This window comes from Podarcis melisellensis, assembly GCF_964234715.1.
Source record: "Podarcis melisellensis genome assembly, chromosome: 10".
Taxonomy (NCBI): Eukaryota; Metazoa; Chordata; class Lepidosauria; order Squamata; family Lacertidae; genus Podarcis; species Podarcis melisellensis.
Genome location: NC_138542.1, coordinates 72175596 through 72191767, shown reverse-complemented (window position 1 = coordinate 72191767; position 16172 = coordinate 72175596). Strand labels below are relative to the sequence as shown.

The following is a 16172-nucleotide window of genomic DNA, read 5'->3' as shown; positions in this document are numbered from 1 at the left end:
AAAGCCAAAATACCTGGAAGTGAATGCTTCTGTTTTCGAACGCGCCTTGGAAGTCAAACTGCTTCCGCGGTGTGTATCTGGTGTTTTTCACAATTCTCTCTATTGAACTGGCAGATCGCCCTTTGCCCCTCGGTTTCCGAACATTTCGGAAGTCGAATGGTCTTCCAGAATGGATTACGTTCAAAAACCGAGGTACCACCAATCTTTGGACTTGACTATCCTTGGACTTTTGGGACGTGGTTGTGCTGTGGGTTAAACCACAGAGCCACCCAGCACCTCCGCAATGGCTGCACTTACAAAGGGACGCTGTTGGCGCTGTGGGTTAAACCACAGAGCCCAGGACTTGCCGATCAGAAGGTCAGCGGTTCGAATCCCCGCAACAGGGTGAGCTCCCGTTGCTTGGTCTCAGCTCCTGCCAACCTAACAGTTCGAAAGCACATCAAAAGTGCAAGTAGATAAATAGGTACTACTCCGGTGTGAAGGTAAACGGTGTTTCCGTGCTCTGGTTCGCCAGAAGCGGCTTAGTCATGCTGGCCACATGACCCGGAAGCTGTACGCCGGCTCCCTCGGCCAATAAAGCGAGATGAACGCCGCAACCCCAGAGTCAGCCACGACTGGACCTAATGGTCAGGGGTCCCTTTACCTTTACCGATGTTACTTTACAGCCAGTTACGTGTGTGTTGTGGTATTCTGAACATGATTTACATAATGAGGCAATTGTGGTGTGTAACACAGGCATAGGCAAACTCGGACCTCCCGATGTTTGGGGACTAAAACTCCCATCATCCCTGACCACTGGCCCCGTTCGCTAGGGATGATGGGAATTATAGTCCCAAAACATCCAGAGAGCCGAGTTTGCCTGTGCCTGACTGTAAGGGAATAAGGGCCTATTGCTATGTACCGCCAGCCTTCAGCAACGCATTGGGCGCATGACTTTTCATGCCATGTGCAGACGCCATGTGCAGAGAAGAAGCCCACCTACCCAGTCGCCCACCTGCCCAGTCACCTGCGCTGGCATACCTGCCTGGCCAGGACTCAGCACCTCCACGTTGACCGTGGTGTTGGCAGTCTCACCCGACTCCTCATCTCGTGCAAGGATCTAGAGGAGGAACGAAACCTGAGCATCAGCAGGAGCACACAGGTGAGCGCCAAGAGTATTTTGGGAGTGAAACGGTCTCCCCCAGAAGGTGGCGGACTCTCCTTCCTGGGGAGTTTTTGAGGAGAGGGCTGAGAATCCGAGACCAAGGTGAAGAGTTGGTGGAAGAAGATTGGAGAAAATTTAAAGTTTATCTACAGAAACATTGTAAAATTCAGGAATGTTAGAAGGATGTTGGAATGAAGTAATGAGGTTTTAGCAGAAATGATATAAAAGATTAGGTAAAAATTGATTTTTTAACTGCTGAAAGACGAGAATGTAAAATTATACTACATTAAGATAAACTATTAGGATAAAAACCAAGCTGGAAAGGATTTGCTGGAATATTTAATTGAACTAGAATACAAAAAAGGGAGGTGTGAGGAGGTCAGGGAAATAAGTAAATGAAAGACAAGACATGGAAAGAGGGAAATGTTTCTAATTGTTCTTATTTTTCTGTATTTTGTACTTTCTGTTTCTTTCTTTTCTTTTCTTTTCATTTTTTCTTTCTCATTTTTGTAACTTTTTTGAAACTTTAATAAATATTATATAAAAGAAAAAAAGAGGAGAGGGCTGAGGGCTGCCTTCCAGGGATTCTCACACTCAGGCCCAGACAGAGGGGGGGCCATATGGGCCACTTGGCCCGGGCCTCTGATTCCAAAGGGGCCTCGGTCAGCATACATTCCCTACGTATTTTTAAAAAGCACTATTCTGTATCTATAGTTTCCATTTGTCTTTATATGCAGATACGGTTCAAGCCTTGAAATAAAATTACCATATTTTTCGCTCTATAAGACGCACTTTCCCCCTCCTAAAAAGTAAGGGGAAATGTGTGTGCGTCTTATGGGAAGAATGCAGGCGGGAGGCTCTGCTCAGCGCATGGAGCATGTGTGAGGCTCTTGGGGGCTTTTCCCCAAGGAGGGAACAGCCCCCAAGAGCCCCACACACACTCCACGCTCTTTAAAGGGAGCACGGCTCTTGGGGGGGCCTTAGCTGTGCGCAGCCTCTCCCGGGCAGGGAATGAAGGCTCTCCTTGCCCGGCTGGAGGAGGCTGCGCGCAGCTATCCCATAAGCCAGGACAGCAAGCGGGATCGCTGCGCAGCGATCCCACTTGCTGTCCTGGCTTCTGGGATTCAGAATATTTTTTTTCTTGTTCTCTTCCAAAAACTTGGTGCATCTTATAGAGCGAAAAATACAGTATTTGCCAGCATAACTGGCAAAATTATTTATATACTTAATGTAGATTCCGGCGTATTAGGCGACTGGGCGTATAAGACGACCCCCCAAATGGGCAGCTGCCAATTTGGGGGGTCGACTTATACTCCCAGTCGCCTAATACGCAGCAGCTTCGCTGGGCAGCGGCAGTGGGCGGCAGGCTCTGCTCCACACCGGGAGGTAGCCACCCTGCTTCCTCCCAGTGTAGGGCCCGACACCCACTGCCACTGCCCAGCAAGCCCATACCCGGCGTATAAGACGACCCCCAACTTTTTAGAGAATTTCCTGGGGTTAAAAAGTCATCTTATACGCCGGAATCTACGGTACTTATATATAAGACTTCAGTTATCCCCAGGGTAATAAAAGGGGGGGCCCACATTATCTACCTGGCCCGGGCCTCTGCCTGGCTCTGCCTGGCCCTGCTCACGCTGTGATTCCTGCTCTCGGCCCTGGCGCCACCTGCTGTTGGACTCCCTGCCTTCCACCCAACCGGACCCACCGGGAGCCAGTTTCCCACTGTTCCCACACAGTGCAGGAGAGCGACTCCCGGCTGGTCGCTGGGGGGCGGGGAAGGGCTCGGCTCAAACCTGCAAGGCGTATCGCTGGAGAGCGCTCAGGTGGTCAGCGCGGGCGATGAGAAGTCCGCCGGGGGTGACCTGGAAGAGCTGTGTGTGGTTGGACTGGTGCCTGAGGCTGTACCGCACCGCAGGGTTGAAGCCCTGGGGAGAAAGGGAGAGATAAAATCGAGATGTGGAAATATCGACGAGAGGCAGGACTGAGATTTGGACATGCTTCATGGTTCAGACTATGGGAAGTCGCAAAATTAAAAATTACAATTTGGAAGATAATCCAACCTTTTTATTTTAGTTTTTTATTTTAATAATAATAATAATAATAATAATAATAATAATAATTATTATTTATTATTTACCCCGCCCAGAGTGGCTGGGGAAACCAACAAAACACTAAAATACAATAACCTATTAAACATTAAAAGCTTCCCTAAACAGGGCTGCCTTCAGATGTCTTCTAAAAGTTTGGTAGTTGTTCTTCTCTTTGACATCTGATGGGAGGGCGTTCCACAGGGCGGGTGCCACCACCGAGAAGGCCCTCTGCCTGGTTCCCTGTAACTTTGCTTCTCTCAGGGAGGGAACCGCCAGAAGGCCCTCGGAGCTGGACCTCAGTGTCCAGGCAGAACGATGGAGGTGGAGATGCTCCTTCAGGTATACTGGACCAAGGCCGTTTATGATTTGATATGTTAACTCCGCAACCCCCAAAGTAAGTGTTCCGGTTTTTGAACATTTTTCAGAAGCCAAATGTCTGACACTGCTTCTGCTAGAGTGTAGGAAGTTCCTGCAGCCAATTGGAAGCCGTGCATTGCTTTTCAAACGGTTTCGGGAGTCATAGCTATCCCTTTTCTTGCGAGGAATCCTATTCGGAATAAGGGAACTTCCCTTAAAAAAAGGGAAACGTTCACAGCTATGTCGGGAGTCGAACGGACTTCCGGAATGGATTATGTTTGAGAACCAAGGTACCACTGTACTGAGCCAAGCCAGCCCATTGCATGCCTTCTTGTTGAGATTCCCGCATTGCAGGGGGTTGGACTAGATGACCCTTGGGGTCCCTTCCAACTGTGATTCAAGGATTCCCCGCCACGCTGTCCCACCCAAACCACAGCCAGGTGACTCACGTCGGGGAAGTCCATGTCGGTGGCCAGGACAAAGAGGACCCTCCTGCTGTACGTCAGGACCAGAGAGGCCGTGCTCTCGCCTTCGTGGACAAAGGCCTGGTGCTGGGACTTCTCAAAGTGCGGCACGTGGCTGTTGGCTGCCAGGATTCGAACGCGGACCTCGGTCACGGCGTACTTCTTGGCGTCGTTCACCTGAGAGGCCTGGGGGGGGCAGCAGACAGGAGGGAGAGAGAGAGAAGGCAGTTTGCAGCAGAATTCGGTTGCAAGGCAGGGTTGAATGAATGAATTTATTAATACGGTCACAGACCAGCATCAACACACACAATATCACAGATCATTAAAAAAATATCAGAAATACAAGGGACAATATGAATATAACAAGGCTTTAAATATAAAAATTAAAATTAATTGTTAGCGTGTCCCCTGTAATTAACATTTAGGGGTTTGCAAGGCAGGGTTGAATCCAGCCCTGGTTGTTCCTGGCTTTGGCTTTGCACTTCCTATATACATTTTAAGCAAATTTGTATGTGTGCAGTGTAAGTGATGGAAGTCAATGAGTGAAATTTTATTACTGAGATATTTGTAGAATAAATTTGGAAGAAATTCTTCCAATTTTTCTTCTTATTTTTTCTTTTTCTTTTCTTCCTTTTTTTGTTCTTTTTTTATATATGTGTGCTTATCTGAAAAATATATGTACAGGTGAATCTCAGAAAATTAGAATATCGTGGAAAAGTTCATTTATGAAGCACAGTGGACCCACACCAGCTGATGGCATGGCTCCCCAAATCAACACAGACTGTGGAAACTTCACCCTGGACTTCAAGCATCTGGCATTGTATGCCTCTCTGTTCTTCCTCCAGACTCTGGGTCCTTGGTTTCCAAATGAGATGCAAAAGCTGCTCTCATCAGAAAAGAGATTTGGGGAGCCATGTCATCAGGTGGTGTTGGTCCACTGTGCTTCATGAAGTCCAGGGTCAACGCAGCCGTCTACCAGGAGATTTTGGAGCACTTCATGCTTCCTTCTGCAAACGAGCTTTATGGGGATGCTGACTTCATTTTCCAGCAGGACTTTGTCACCTGCCCACACTGCCCAAAGTACCAAAACCTGGTTCAATGCCCATGGGATTACTGTGCTTGATTGGCCAGCAAACTCGCCTGACCTGAACCCCATAGAGAATCTATGAGGCATTGCCAAGAGAAAGATGAGAGACATGAGACCGAGCAATGCAGAAGAGCTGAAGGCAGCTATTGAAGCTTCCTGGTCTTCCATAAGACCTCAGCAGTGCCACAGGCTGAGAGCATCCATGCCACGCCGCATTGAGGCAGGAATTGATGCAAAAACGGCCCAAGCCAAGTACTGAGGACATGTGCATCCTTCTACTTCTTAGTGGTCCAATATTGGTCTATTTGCAGTCCTTGTTTTGCTGATTTCATTTAATATTCTAATTTTCTGAGATGGTTAATTTGGGGTTGTCATCAGCTGTACGCCATGATCATCACAAAAGGCTTGACATATCTCGCTTTGCAGGTCATGAGTCTATCTCATATATGAGTTTCACCTTTTAAGTGGAATTACTGAAATAAATGAACTTTTCCACGATATTCTAATTTTCTGAGTTTCATCTGTATGTATTTGTATGTATTTTGTAATAATTATGTTAAACAAAAAAATTTAAAATAAAAAACCCCTCCGTTAATTATTCCCTTTTATGTTTGACGGGTTTTCAGTTAATCAATTAATGGGCAAGCTTTTTCTTGGGGGGGAGGAATGGAGTGAGCGGGTGCGTGCCGTTCTTTCTGATCCTCGGTGGTGCAAAATTCATCGGGGGAGCAGGAAGGCCGGAGAGCGGAAGGCAGAAATAAAGCCAAGAGCAGCAGCACTTTGGAACTCCCTGCCCATTGACGCCAGGCGAGACTGGAGCCCTCGCCATATAAAGGTAAAGGGACCCCTGACCATTAGGTCCAGTCGTGGCCGACTCTGGGGTTGCGGCGCTCATCTCGCTTTATTGGCCGAGGGAGCCGGCGTACAGCTTCTGGGTCATGTGGCCAGCATAACTAAGCCACTTCTGGCGAACCAGAGCAGCACATGGAAACGCCGTTTACCTTCCTGCCGGAGTGGTACCTATTTATCTTCTTGCACTGGTGTGCTTTCAAACTGCTAGGTTGGCAGGAGCAGGGACCGAGCAATGGGAGCTCACCCCGTCGAGGGGATTCGAACCGCCGACCTTCTGATCTGCAAGTCCTAGGCTCTGTGGTTTAACCCACAGCACCACCCAGGAAGTTTTTAATGTTTGCTGTTTTACTGTGGTTGTATAATTTGTTGGAAGCCGGCCAGAGGGACTGGGGCAGCCCAGTCAGGTGGGTGGCATATAAATAAAAATTATTATTATTATTATTATTATTATTATTATTATTATTATTAATTACCACCATTTTGGCCTGAATATAAGCCCCACTTTTTTTCAATTTCCAACCATGAAAACGTGGTTTATATTCGCAAACTTACGTCGCCAGGAAAGCAGCCTCGCTCCCCACCCCCACCCCAGGAAGCAGCCCAGGTATTGTCTTTTTTTCTCTGCCCCCCCTTTCCATTTTAAAGTTGTGGCTTATTTGCAGGTGCGGCTTATATTCGGGCCAAGACGCTATTATTATTATTTTCTTTGTTTAAGCAAGCCAGATTTGGCATGTATCCATGTAACCAGATTTGGCATGTATTATCGCAACACGCAGTTTAATTTTTATTATGTATATTTATATTTTCAGCAGCTCCTTTTTTTTGGGGGGGGGGGAATTCTGGCTAACTGGTTTCTAACGTCTCATTTTAACAGGAACTGGGATGTGTGTTTTAGGCTTAGGGGCTTTGGTGACGATTGATTGATTGATTGATTGATTGATCGATCGATCGATCGCTTAAATTGATTCGCCGCTTTTTCTTGCCAAAGGCAACTCAAAGCAATTCGGAACCCAAAATTAAGCAGTATTAAAAAAAATACCGTATTTTTTGCTCTATAACACACACCAGACCATAACACGCACATAGTTTTTAGAGGAGGAAAACAAGAAAAAAAATATTCTAAACGAAACAGTGGATATATGATTTTTGTGGTTCATGCTGTGGCCACAGACATGTGATCTGACAGTGAGTTTGGAGTAGCCCAATGCAAAAATCCTGAGGATCCGTGTGGATCCGTGCTTTGTAACCACGTTTTAAGTGGGGAAGGAAGGAAAAGCACTCAAGGGACAAAGAACACGCGTGGCGTGTGTGGAGAAGGATGGTGCTAATAATGAAGAAGAGGGGTATAAGGGGAGAAGGCTCTTCTCCCTTCCCACTTTGCTCCTTTAAAGAAGCAGGCTCTCTGTCCCTCTCTCCTCCCCACTCAGCGGCTCTTCTCCCGCTTTGCTGTTTCAAAGCGAGCCACGGAGGAGGGAAGGAAGGGGAACCATGGATCCTCTGCTCACGACTGCAGCAGATCTCCTCCGCCACCCGTAGGCATTCGCTCCATAACACGCACAGACATTTCCCCTTACTTTCTAGGAGGAAAAAAAGTGAGTGTTATGGTGCAAAAAATACGGTACCTGTGACATAAAAATAAACGAAATAAATCACAGCAGGATTGGGGGCTGAGGCTGGGAGTTGAGAACCTCAATTTTCCCCTCCAGCCCCGGATGCGAAGAAGCCAAAAGGACCCATGACTTCTGCTCTCTCAGCTACAGGGGCCTACCATGACACTGAGGCTGTAGACCGGAGTGCGAATCCTGCTCTCCACCGGCCGCAGCATGGTGATGGCGCCCGTGACGTTGTCCATGTGGAAGTAGCCATGGTCCGTACCTGAAAGGAAGGGGAGGCAGCGTTAAGTTAGGGACCACTGAATCATAAGATACTAGATTTGGGAGCGACCCCCTGAGGCCATGTTGTTGAACCCCGTGCAATGCTAGAATCTCAGCTGAAGCGTCCATGGCAGAGGACCACCTGATCTCTGTTGCGTCAGGGGGAGAAATTCATATTTTTATTTGCCGTTTTGATGAGAAATGACCTAGTTTGAAACCAGAGGCTTTCCTATTTGGAATCTTGGGTGCACAGAAAAGCTCAAGATACACATTGATCTACCCACACGTCGTGTTATCCTTGAGAAACGTAGAAAAGAACAGGATATATTTATCCGAAAGTCTTCAAACTTACAAACTTCAAACTTAAAAATTAGTTGATGAAGGTGAATACGGGGCCCTGCCCTGGTTTCCAATCCATAATTGACTTCTGCTCTAAGATTGAAACTGAGTCTCCATAGGGATCAACATTATTGTCAAGTGAAAAAGAGAAAATCTTTGTAACGAATAATCGTATTATACATATCTCTTTGAGTTTGTAATCTCTGTTAGAGTTTGTAATCTCTATTTGAGTTTGTAATCTTTATTAGAATACATACTTTAGAATGGATTAGTTGTTGTTACTATTGACTGTTGAATTGTGAGTAGGGACCACTCCCGCTGCTGAAACTTATATTGGCCAGAGTTCTTGGTGGGCTTTTTTCTTGGTATATTTAATAACATTCCAAAACCAGGTTCCTGCAAAATGGATTAATCTGTACCAGACTTTCAAAAGCAACCCCTAACAGTAATTTAACGTGGATTTTACTATCTAATGAGACCGATCCATAAAATGAAGGCAATAAACAATGTACTGCCGTCACACAATCCATCAGGAGCTGAACTCGGTTCCACACAGTCACAAAAACAAAACGAAAAAGAGCCGCAAAAACAAAAATGCAAAATAAATAGAAAAAACAGACAGACCTCAGCATAACACTCAAAATGGAAGTGTGGCACTCAAGATGGAGGATGTTCGGCTTCTGAAAAAGTTCGCAAACTGGAACACTTACTTCCAGGTTTGCAGTGTTTGGGTTCCAAGTTGTTTGAGTACCAAGGCATTTGAGAAACAAGATACCACTGTATTTATGTGTGCAACGACAGCAGCGTGGACACTACTGGCCCAGAGATGGAAAGAAGATAAAGTCCTGACCAGAGACAAATGGCAGATGAAGATGATCCCGAAATTGACCAGGAAAACCAGGAAGAGAAGAACTTTAAGAAGGAATGGGAGAAATTGATAACGTATTTAAGAGAACGCTGTAAAGAACTAAAAACCTTGGCAGGATTTGAGTAATGCTTGTAATGTACTAAATATATATATACTTTAAAAGGACTGGTTTGTTGTTTTTTTAAAAAAAAGAAAATAAGAGAAGCAATTGGGAAAAAATTGATCATGGAAACATGGAAAAGTGGAGGGGAGTCAAAGTATTCAGGGAATCCTAAATGATGGTGCTGATGTTTAACGTTTGGATTTTAGTTACAGGTAGGTAGCCGTGTTGGTCTGCCGTAGTCGAAACAAAACAAAACAAATAAAATTAAAATTAAAAATTAAAAAATCCCTTCCAGTAGCACCTTAGAGACCAGCTAAGTTACTTATTGGTACAAGCTTTCGTGTGCATGCACACTTCTTCAGATTTTAATTTGCAATGTAAAACTTAATAAAAAATAGATTTGACCAAAAAAGTTTGCACTTCAGAAACTGCTACCTTTGAAATTTGTGCGTCTCTGAATATTGCAGAGAGAGGTACCTCAAGATTTTTCTCCCCACCCCCGCCCACTAGGTCCACCTGCCACATAATCCCAGCCCAGCTTAAACTGTTTAATAACCCTCCCAATTGCATCAGGGGGGAGGGATTCAAATTCCCCCCCGCCACCTCCAACCTCCAGCACCTGCTTCCAGCACCTTCCATCCAATTTGCTCCCTGAACAGCCATTGGGCCAGGCAATTGGATTGCTCAGCCAGCGCTCTGTGGGTGACACAGTTTTGCAGAATCCGACTGCGTGTTGAAGCGGGTGAACCGGCCATTTATTGCTATTCCTGCCCCCCCCCCCAAGGACGGGTCACAGCAATTAAAGTGAATTATTAGAAATGGTTCGAAACATCTCAAAAACCATGAAAAAATAAAGCGGGCCATAAAAATATATAAATTGACCCGATCTTACTTTCGGTTCCTCACATCTCTGTACTCATTTGTGAAAAAGAGTATGGTGGAATTCTGAGATTCTGCAGGGAAAAAAGGCAGCTAAAAAAGCCAATGCAATTCTGGGCTGCATCAATAGGAGTATAGCATCTAGATCAAGGGAAGTAATAGTGCCACTGTATTCTGCTCTGGTCAGACCTCACCTGGAGTACTGTGTCCAGTTCTGGGCACCACAGTTGAAGAAGGACACTGAGGCTAAGGGAGCTGGGCATGTTTAGCCTGGAGAAAAGGAGGTTAAGGGGTGATATGATAGCCATGTTCAAATATATAAAAGGATGTCACATAGAGGAGGGAGAAAGGTTGTTTTCTGCTGCTCCAGAGAAGCGGACACGGAGCAATGGATCCAAACTACAAGAAAGAAGATTCCACCTAAACATTAGGAAGAACTTCCTGACAGTAAGAGCAGTTCGACAGTGGAATTTGCTGCCAAGGAGTGTGGTGGAGTCTCCTTCTTTGGAGGTCTTTAAGCAGAGGCTGGACAACCATATGTCAGGAGTGCTCTGATGGTGTTTCCTGCTTGGCAGGGGGTTGGACTCGATGGCCCTTGTGGTCTCTTCCAACTCTATGATTCTATGATTCTATAAAGCATCCATGGCTGGGGTCAGCAAACTTTTTCAGCAGGGGGCCGGTTCACTGTCCCTCAGACCTTGTGGGGGGCCGAACTATAAAAAAATGAATGAATTGTTATGCCCCACAAATAACCCAGAGATGCATTTGAAATAAAAGGACACATTCTACTCATGTAAAAACATGATGATTCCCGGACTGTCCGCGGGACAGATTAAGAAGGTGATTGGGCAGGATCCGGCCCCATGCTCCATGGCATGTGGTCATTCATCCTGTCCTTGCAGGGCTGGATTTAGGTTTGATGAGGCCCTCACCTACTGAAGGTCATGGGGCCCTTGATATGTCCAGCTGCCCTTTGTCAACAACAAATGGTCGCTGATTTTTGTGTTGAATATGTGCTATATGGTAATTGATGGACCTAAGGTAAAGGTAAAGGGACCCCTGGCCATTAGGTCCAGTCGCGGCCGACTCTGGGGTTACGGCGCTCATCTCGCTTTACTGGCCGAGGGAGCCACCGTACAGCTTCCGGGTCATGTGGCCAGCATGGCTAAGCCGCTTCTGGCGAACCAGAGCAGTGCACGGAAACGCCGTTTACCTTTCCGCTGGAGCGGTACCTATTTATCTATTTGCACTTGACATGCTTTTGAACTGCTAGGTTGGCAGGAGCAGGGACCGAGCAACGGGAGCTCACCCCGTCACGGGGATTCGAACCACTGACCTTCTGATCGGCAAGTCCTAGGCTCTGTGGTTTAGACCACAGTGCCACCTGTGTCCCACTGAAGGTAATGGGGCCCTTTCTATGTCCAGCTGTCCTTTGTCAACATCATATAGTCGCTGATTTTTGTGTTGAATATATGCTAGATGGTAATTGATGGACCTCATAGGTATCTCAAGCCATTTGCACATGTTACCATGCACCCTGTCCATGCAGATTGTGGGACCCTATATATAGAAAGGAGCAAACCAGGGATATTTTAGGGAGCAGGCAAGCAGGCAGGGCCCATGACTTACATCATAGGAGCCTGCACAACACAAAACATAGTTGCTGTAGGTAGGTTTTATTTTATTTGTTTTTTATCTTATATTTTGGAAATGTACCCCGAGTGGTTTTTTCCATCAAGAGAGTGGGGCCCTAAGCTAGAGCTTGTTTAGCTTATATGTAAATCCGGCACTATGTCCTTGCAGTGCCCGAGCAGATGCTTCTTCTGGGAAGCCCCCCATTCAGGATTCGAACCCTCTACCCTCTGCAGTTTCCTGCAACTGAGATTCAGAAGCCTTGCTGCCTTCAACCGCAGAGGCAGAGAATAGCCTCTGTCCTGGCTATTAAGCCATTGCTAGCCCTCTCCTTCTCCATGAATTTGTCTAATCCTGACCATCCCTAATTCCTGTGGGAGGGAGTTCCACAGGTTAACTTTGTGTGAAGAAGGGCTTTCTTTTATCATGAAAGATCATCTATACATATCTCAACCTTGATACACACATGTATGCAATTTTGCAAAATAATAATAATAATAGCAATTTCTTGCTACCAATCCCTGTATTGTATAAATATTAGTTTGTAGGGAGGTAAAAATAAATTAAATAAGAAATATGTAACTGTGTGGTATAAAGTAATGGATAGATAAAGTACAGTGAGATTAATTGGAAGTCAGTTTTAAATTTCTTCTCTATAAGTTTTATAATTGTGTTCAGTATGATGATAATTATATTAATCTTCTTATATCTTATAGTGTGGTGGTTTGTTTGATTCTTCTGTTATTTGTTTGTTTGTTTGTTTGTTTACTTGTATGTATGTCTGTTTTTTCATAAATGTATTTATTTTAAATTAATAAAGATATATTATTATTATTAATAATAATAATAGCAATAATCCCCAGCACTATGCCTGCTATATAGAAGTTAACCATGGGAAAACAAAAATGGATTTTAGGCACTCTAATGGTAGCTGATATTGATGAACTGGAAGAATGAAGACACGATCTCCTTCAATCAGTAGATTGATAATAAGATAACACTTGCAACCTACGAAGGGACTGCTTATGGATGTAGACTCTCCTTGGATAAATACAACAATATTTGGAATAAATTTATGCAAAACATAGCGGTGTATTAATATTTACATCAGTATTAGGATAAGAATATCAAATTTCTAAAAGAATGTATGGGTTAGGCTATTTTTGTATATATTCATGTAATGTTTTCCCCCATTACACAGTTGCGTGTTTCCCCCCTTTTTTGTATCACTTTATTGCTTTATAATTGAGTGTTTTTCAATAAAAAAGCAATTTAATTACTTTTTTAAAAAAATCAAAAATCATGAAAGTTCATCTCAACTTCCGATAAATACAAGTATGCAATTTTGCACACACACAGATACACACAATTTCCCAATGTTATGCAGCTTTGTGTGTTATTTTCACCAATATATGCACTTCAGAGGAGTTTGACTTCACTGCCAGATATCCAGGCAATAAGCTATGGAACGTGCGAGAACATGTGATCCCACATCCCAGAAATCTAAGCAGCGCCAGGAGAAACCTGCCCTTCCTTCCTTGATTTGCTGGAGGGAACAGATTCGGCAGTGTGCTTTAGCTGAGCGAACTCTGGTTTTGCCATTCGCCGTATTTTTCGCTCCATAAGATGTACCTGACCATAAGATGCACCTAGTTTTTAGAGGAGGAAAGGGGGAAAGCCCAGTTTTGGGGGGATTAGCTCAAAGTTGTGCAGCTTCTTTTGCAAAGAGGAAAAGCCCCAATTTTTGAGGATCTGCTCACAGTTGTTGAGCCTACTTTGCAAAGGGAAAAAATGCTGTTTTTATGAGGTTCAACTCACAGTTCTGCAGCTTCTTTAGGAAAGGAAAGGGAGCCGTTTCTACAGTTTCCAGACAGATAATCTAATCAGTCAGTCCCATGTCGCTGGGGAAACAAACGGCCTCCGTCTGCAGAACATTCAGCAATGGAGGCCTGGGCAAAGGGCCGGAAAGGGAGCCAGCGAACGAGCGCACATTCGCCCCATAAGACACACAGACATTTCCCCTTACTTTTTAGGAGGAAAAAAGTGTGTCTTGTGGAGCGAAAAATACGGTATTTCTTAAAATTTATACACTGCTAGGCTGTTAAAGCCAGGAACCTCTAAGCGGCTCACAAAAGATAAAACAGCGAAATCAAGGAAAATTCACAAGCAGGCATGTGAAAGATTAAAACACAAAGTAAGAGAATGGCAAATCAAACATTGTGAATACATAGATTTGGCAAGGTTATCGGCAGTCTTAAGAGGACAATCAGATCAATAATTAATAAAAGTGTTAAAGAGTATATGAAAAAAAATTGTTCTGGAATAAACATATCAGTCTGCAACGAATGAAGCTTGCAAGGTCAAGGGAATGAAGAAATGGTTATAAAAGGTACAAAGCTAGAAATAACATATATATGCATGCATATATATATATATATATATATATATATTTGCTTTCGTAGATTTTCACGGGTACAGGAATGCAGGTTTTGGTGTCCTCGGGTGTCTTCCCGTGTAAAAGTTGGGGTGTCTAGGCGACGTTTCGACGAGGTCTCACTCGTCATCTTCAGGCTGGTGCTTTCGGCTTCTTGTTACTGGAACAGAGCAGGATCTCAGTGTTTGAGTTCCTATAAATACTGTTGAGGGGGTGTGGTGTATAGCCTCCAATGTTCTGGGCAGAGAGGAAGTTCCCAGGCTAGTGTGCCTTTTCTTCTTTTGTTCCTTAATTACTTGAGGGATATCTTGAGTGATTTCTTGAGTGATATCCTGAGTACCACTTAGGTGGGTCATTAGGTGTGGATTAGTTGCTAAAGTCTTTGTGTCTTGACCTCTTGAACTTTGTGAAGAGTTTTTCTGAGAAGATGGCTGTACTGCACTTAGTTGTGCTCTGGCTTGGCTTCGTGTATAGGGGCGAGCTGTGGTTTTGTGGCCTGTGTCAGCCAGATCTGTGTAGGGATTGCAGGGGGGTGCAGCATCCGGAGGTGCCACCATGGTTTGGCTACTGGATGGTGTCTGTAATTTATCTGTGGAGAGGGTCTGGGTTTGGGTCTGGTGTGGTTGATTGGTGATGGCGTTCTGTGTGCCTCTGGATCTGGTGTCAGTTTTTGTGGGGAGGGCTAATTTCCAGATGTCTGGCAAGCGGGATGTGTCGTCACGCTTGTTCATGTTGTGAGGGTGTTTCTCTATCTCGATGGCTTCCATGATTATTCTCTTGTGGTGATGTTCCATGTTAAAGAGCAATTTGGAATCTGCAAAATTAATTTCGTGTCCTGTTTCTTTCATGTGTTGGAAAAGAGAGGAAGTTTTTTCTTCTTTTTTGACGGCATTCTTGTGTTCTGCGATACGTGCATTTATTCGTCTGTTTGTTTGTCCAATGTACGTGGCTGGGCAGACTTTGCAGGGTATTTCATAGACCCCTTGGTTTTCCAACTGGATTTTATCCTTGGGGTTTCTGAGGATATTGGCTATTTTTTGGTTGGTGCAAAAGGCTGTTTTGATATTGTGTTTATGGAGGATTTTGCTAATTTTATCTGTAGTGCCCTTGATATAAGGAAGGAGGGCCATGCCATTGTTTTCTTCTGTGTCTTGGTTTTTGGGGGGTGTTTCTTTTTGGATTAGCTTCGTAACCCTGTTTTGCTGGTATCCATTGGCAATTAACACATTTGAGAGATTCTGTAACTCAGTTGTCAAGTGGTCTTTGTCAGCCAGGCGTTTGGTTCTGGAGATGAGAGTCTTGGCTACGGAGTTTATTTGTGCAGGGTGGTGGTGTGATTGTGCATGTAAGTAGCGGTTGGTGTGTGTTTTTTTCCGGTAGATAGTGTGTCCTAGGGAGCCATCAGGTTTTTTGTAGATTAGGACGTCAAGGAAGGGAAGTTGGTTGTTGGCTTCTATTTCCATAGTGAATTGTATTTTGGGGTGTAGGCTGTTGAGATGTGTGAGGAAGCTATCCAGTTTTTCCTTCCCGTGTGGCCAAATTACGGCCTCTACGGCCTCCCCAAGATACACAAAGAAGGAACACCACTCAGACCAATAGTCAGCTCCATAGGCTCACCTCTACAAAATCTCGCTAAATTTCTCGCCAAGCAACTTCAGCCCTATGCAGAATCCATCTCTTCACACGTTCCAAACTCCTTCCAGTTCATAGAAACAATAAAGAAGCAAAACCTACATCCTAATGACCTACTTGTGAGCTTCGATGTTGTATCTCTCTTCACACAAGTGCCCATTAATGAAGCCTTGACAGCCATTCAAAACAAATACAATCCCCCCGAATACATCTTGGACCTGACCAACCACTGCCTAACCAACATGTACTTCATCCACAATGGACAAAGATACAAACAGATAGAAGGAGCACCTATGGGATCACCCCTCTCACCGGTCATCGCAAACCTGTACATGGAACACTTTGAAACCAATGCTTTAGACAAGTCAGAACACAAACCCAAACTTTGGCTCAGATATGTTGACGACACCTTTGTAA

General features: G+C 44.7%; 1 protein-coding gene across 1 annotated transcript in view; it reads right to left on the bottom strand.

Moving 5' to 3' along the window:
* Nucleotides 1-16172, bottom strand: part of LOC309379832 (cadherin-related family member 5-like) — a gene marked incomplete at its 5' end in the record, with an annotated part of 53319 nt that overhangs the window by 10784 nt on the left and 26363 nt on the right. The window contains 4 exons of the mRNA XM_081929297.1: nt 1021-1099; nt 2938-3069; nt 4041-4241; nt 7763-7869. Coding sequence (XP_081785423.1) covers nt 1021-1099; nt 2938-3069; nt 4041-4241; nt 7763-7869 — 519 coding nt within the window. The remainder of the gene's footprint in view (nt 1-1020; nt 1100-2937; nt 3070-4040; nt 4242-7762; nt 7870-16172) is intronic.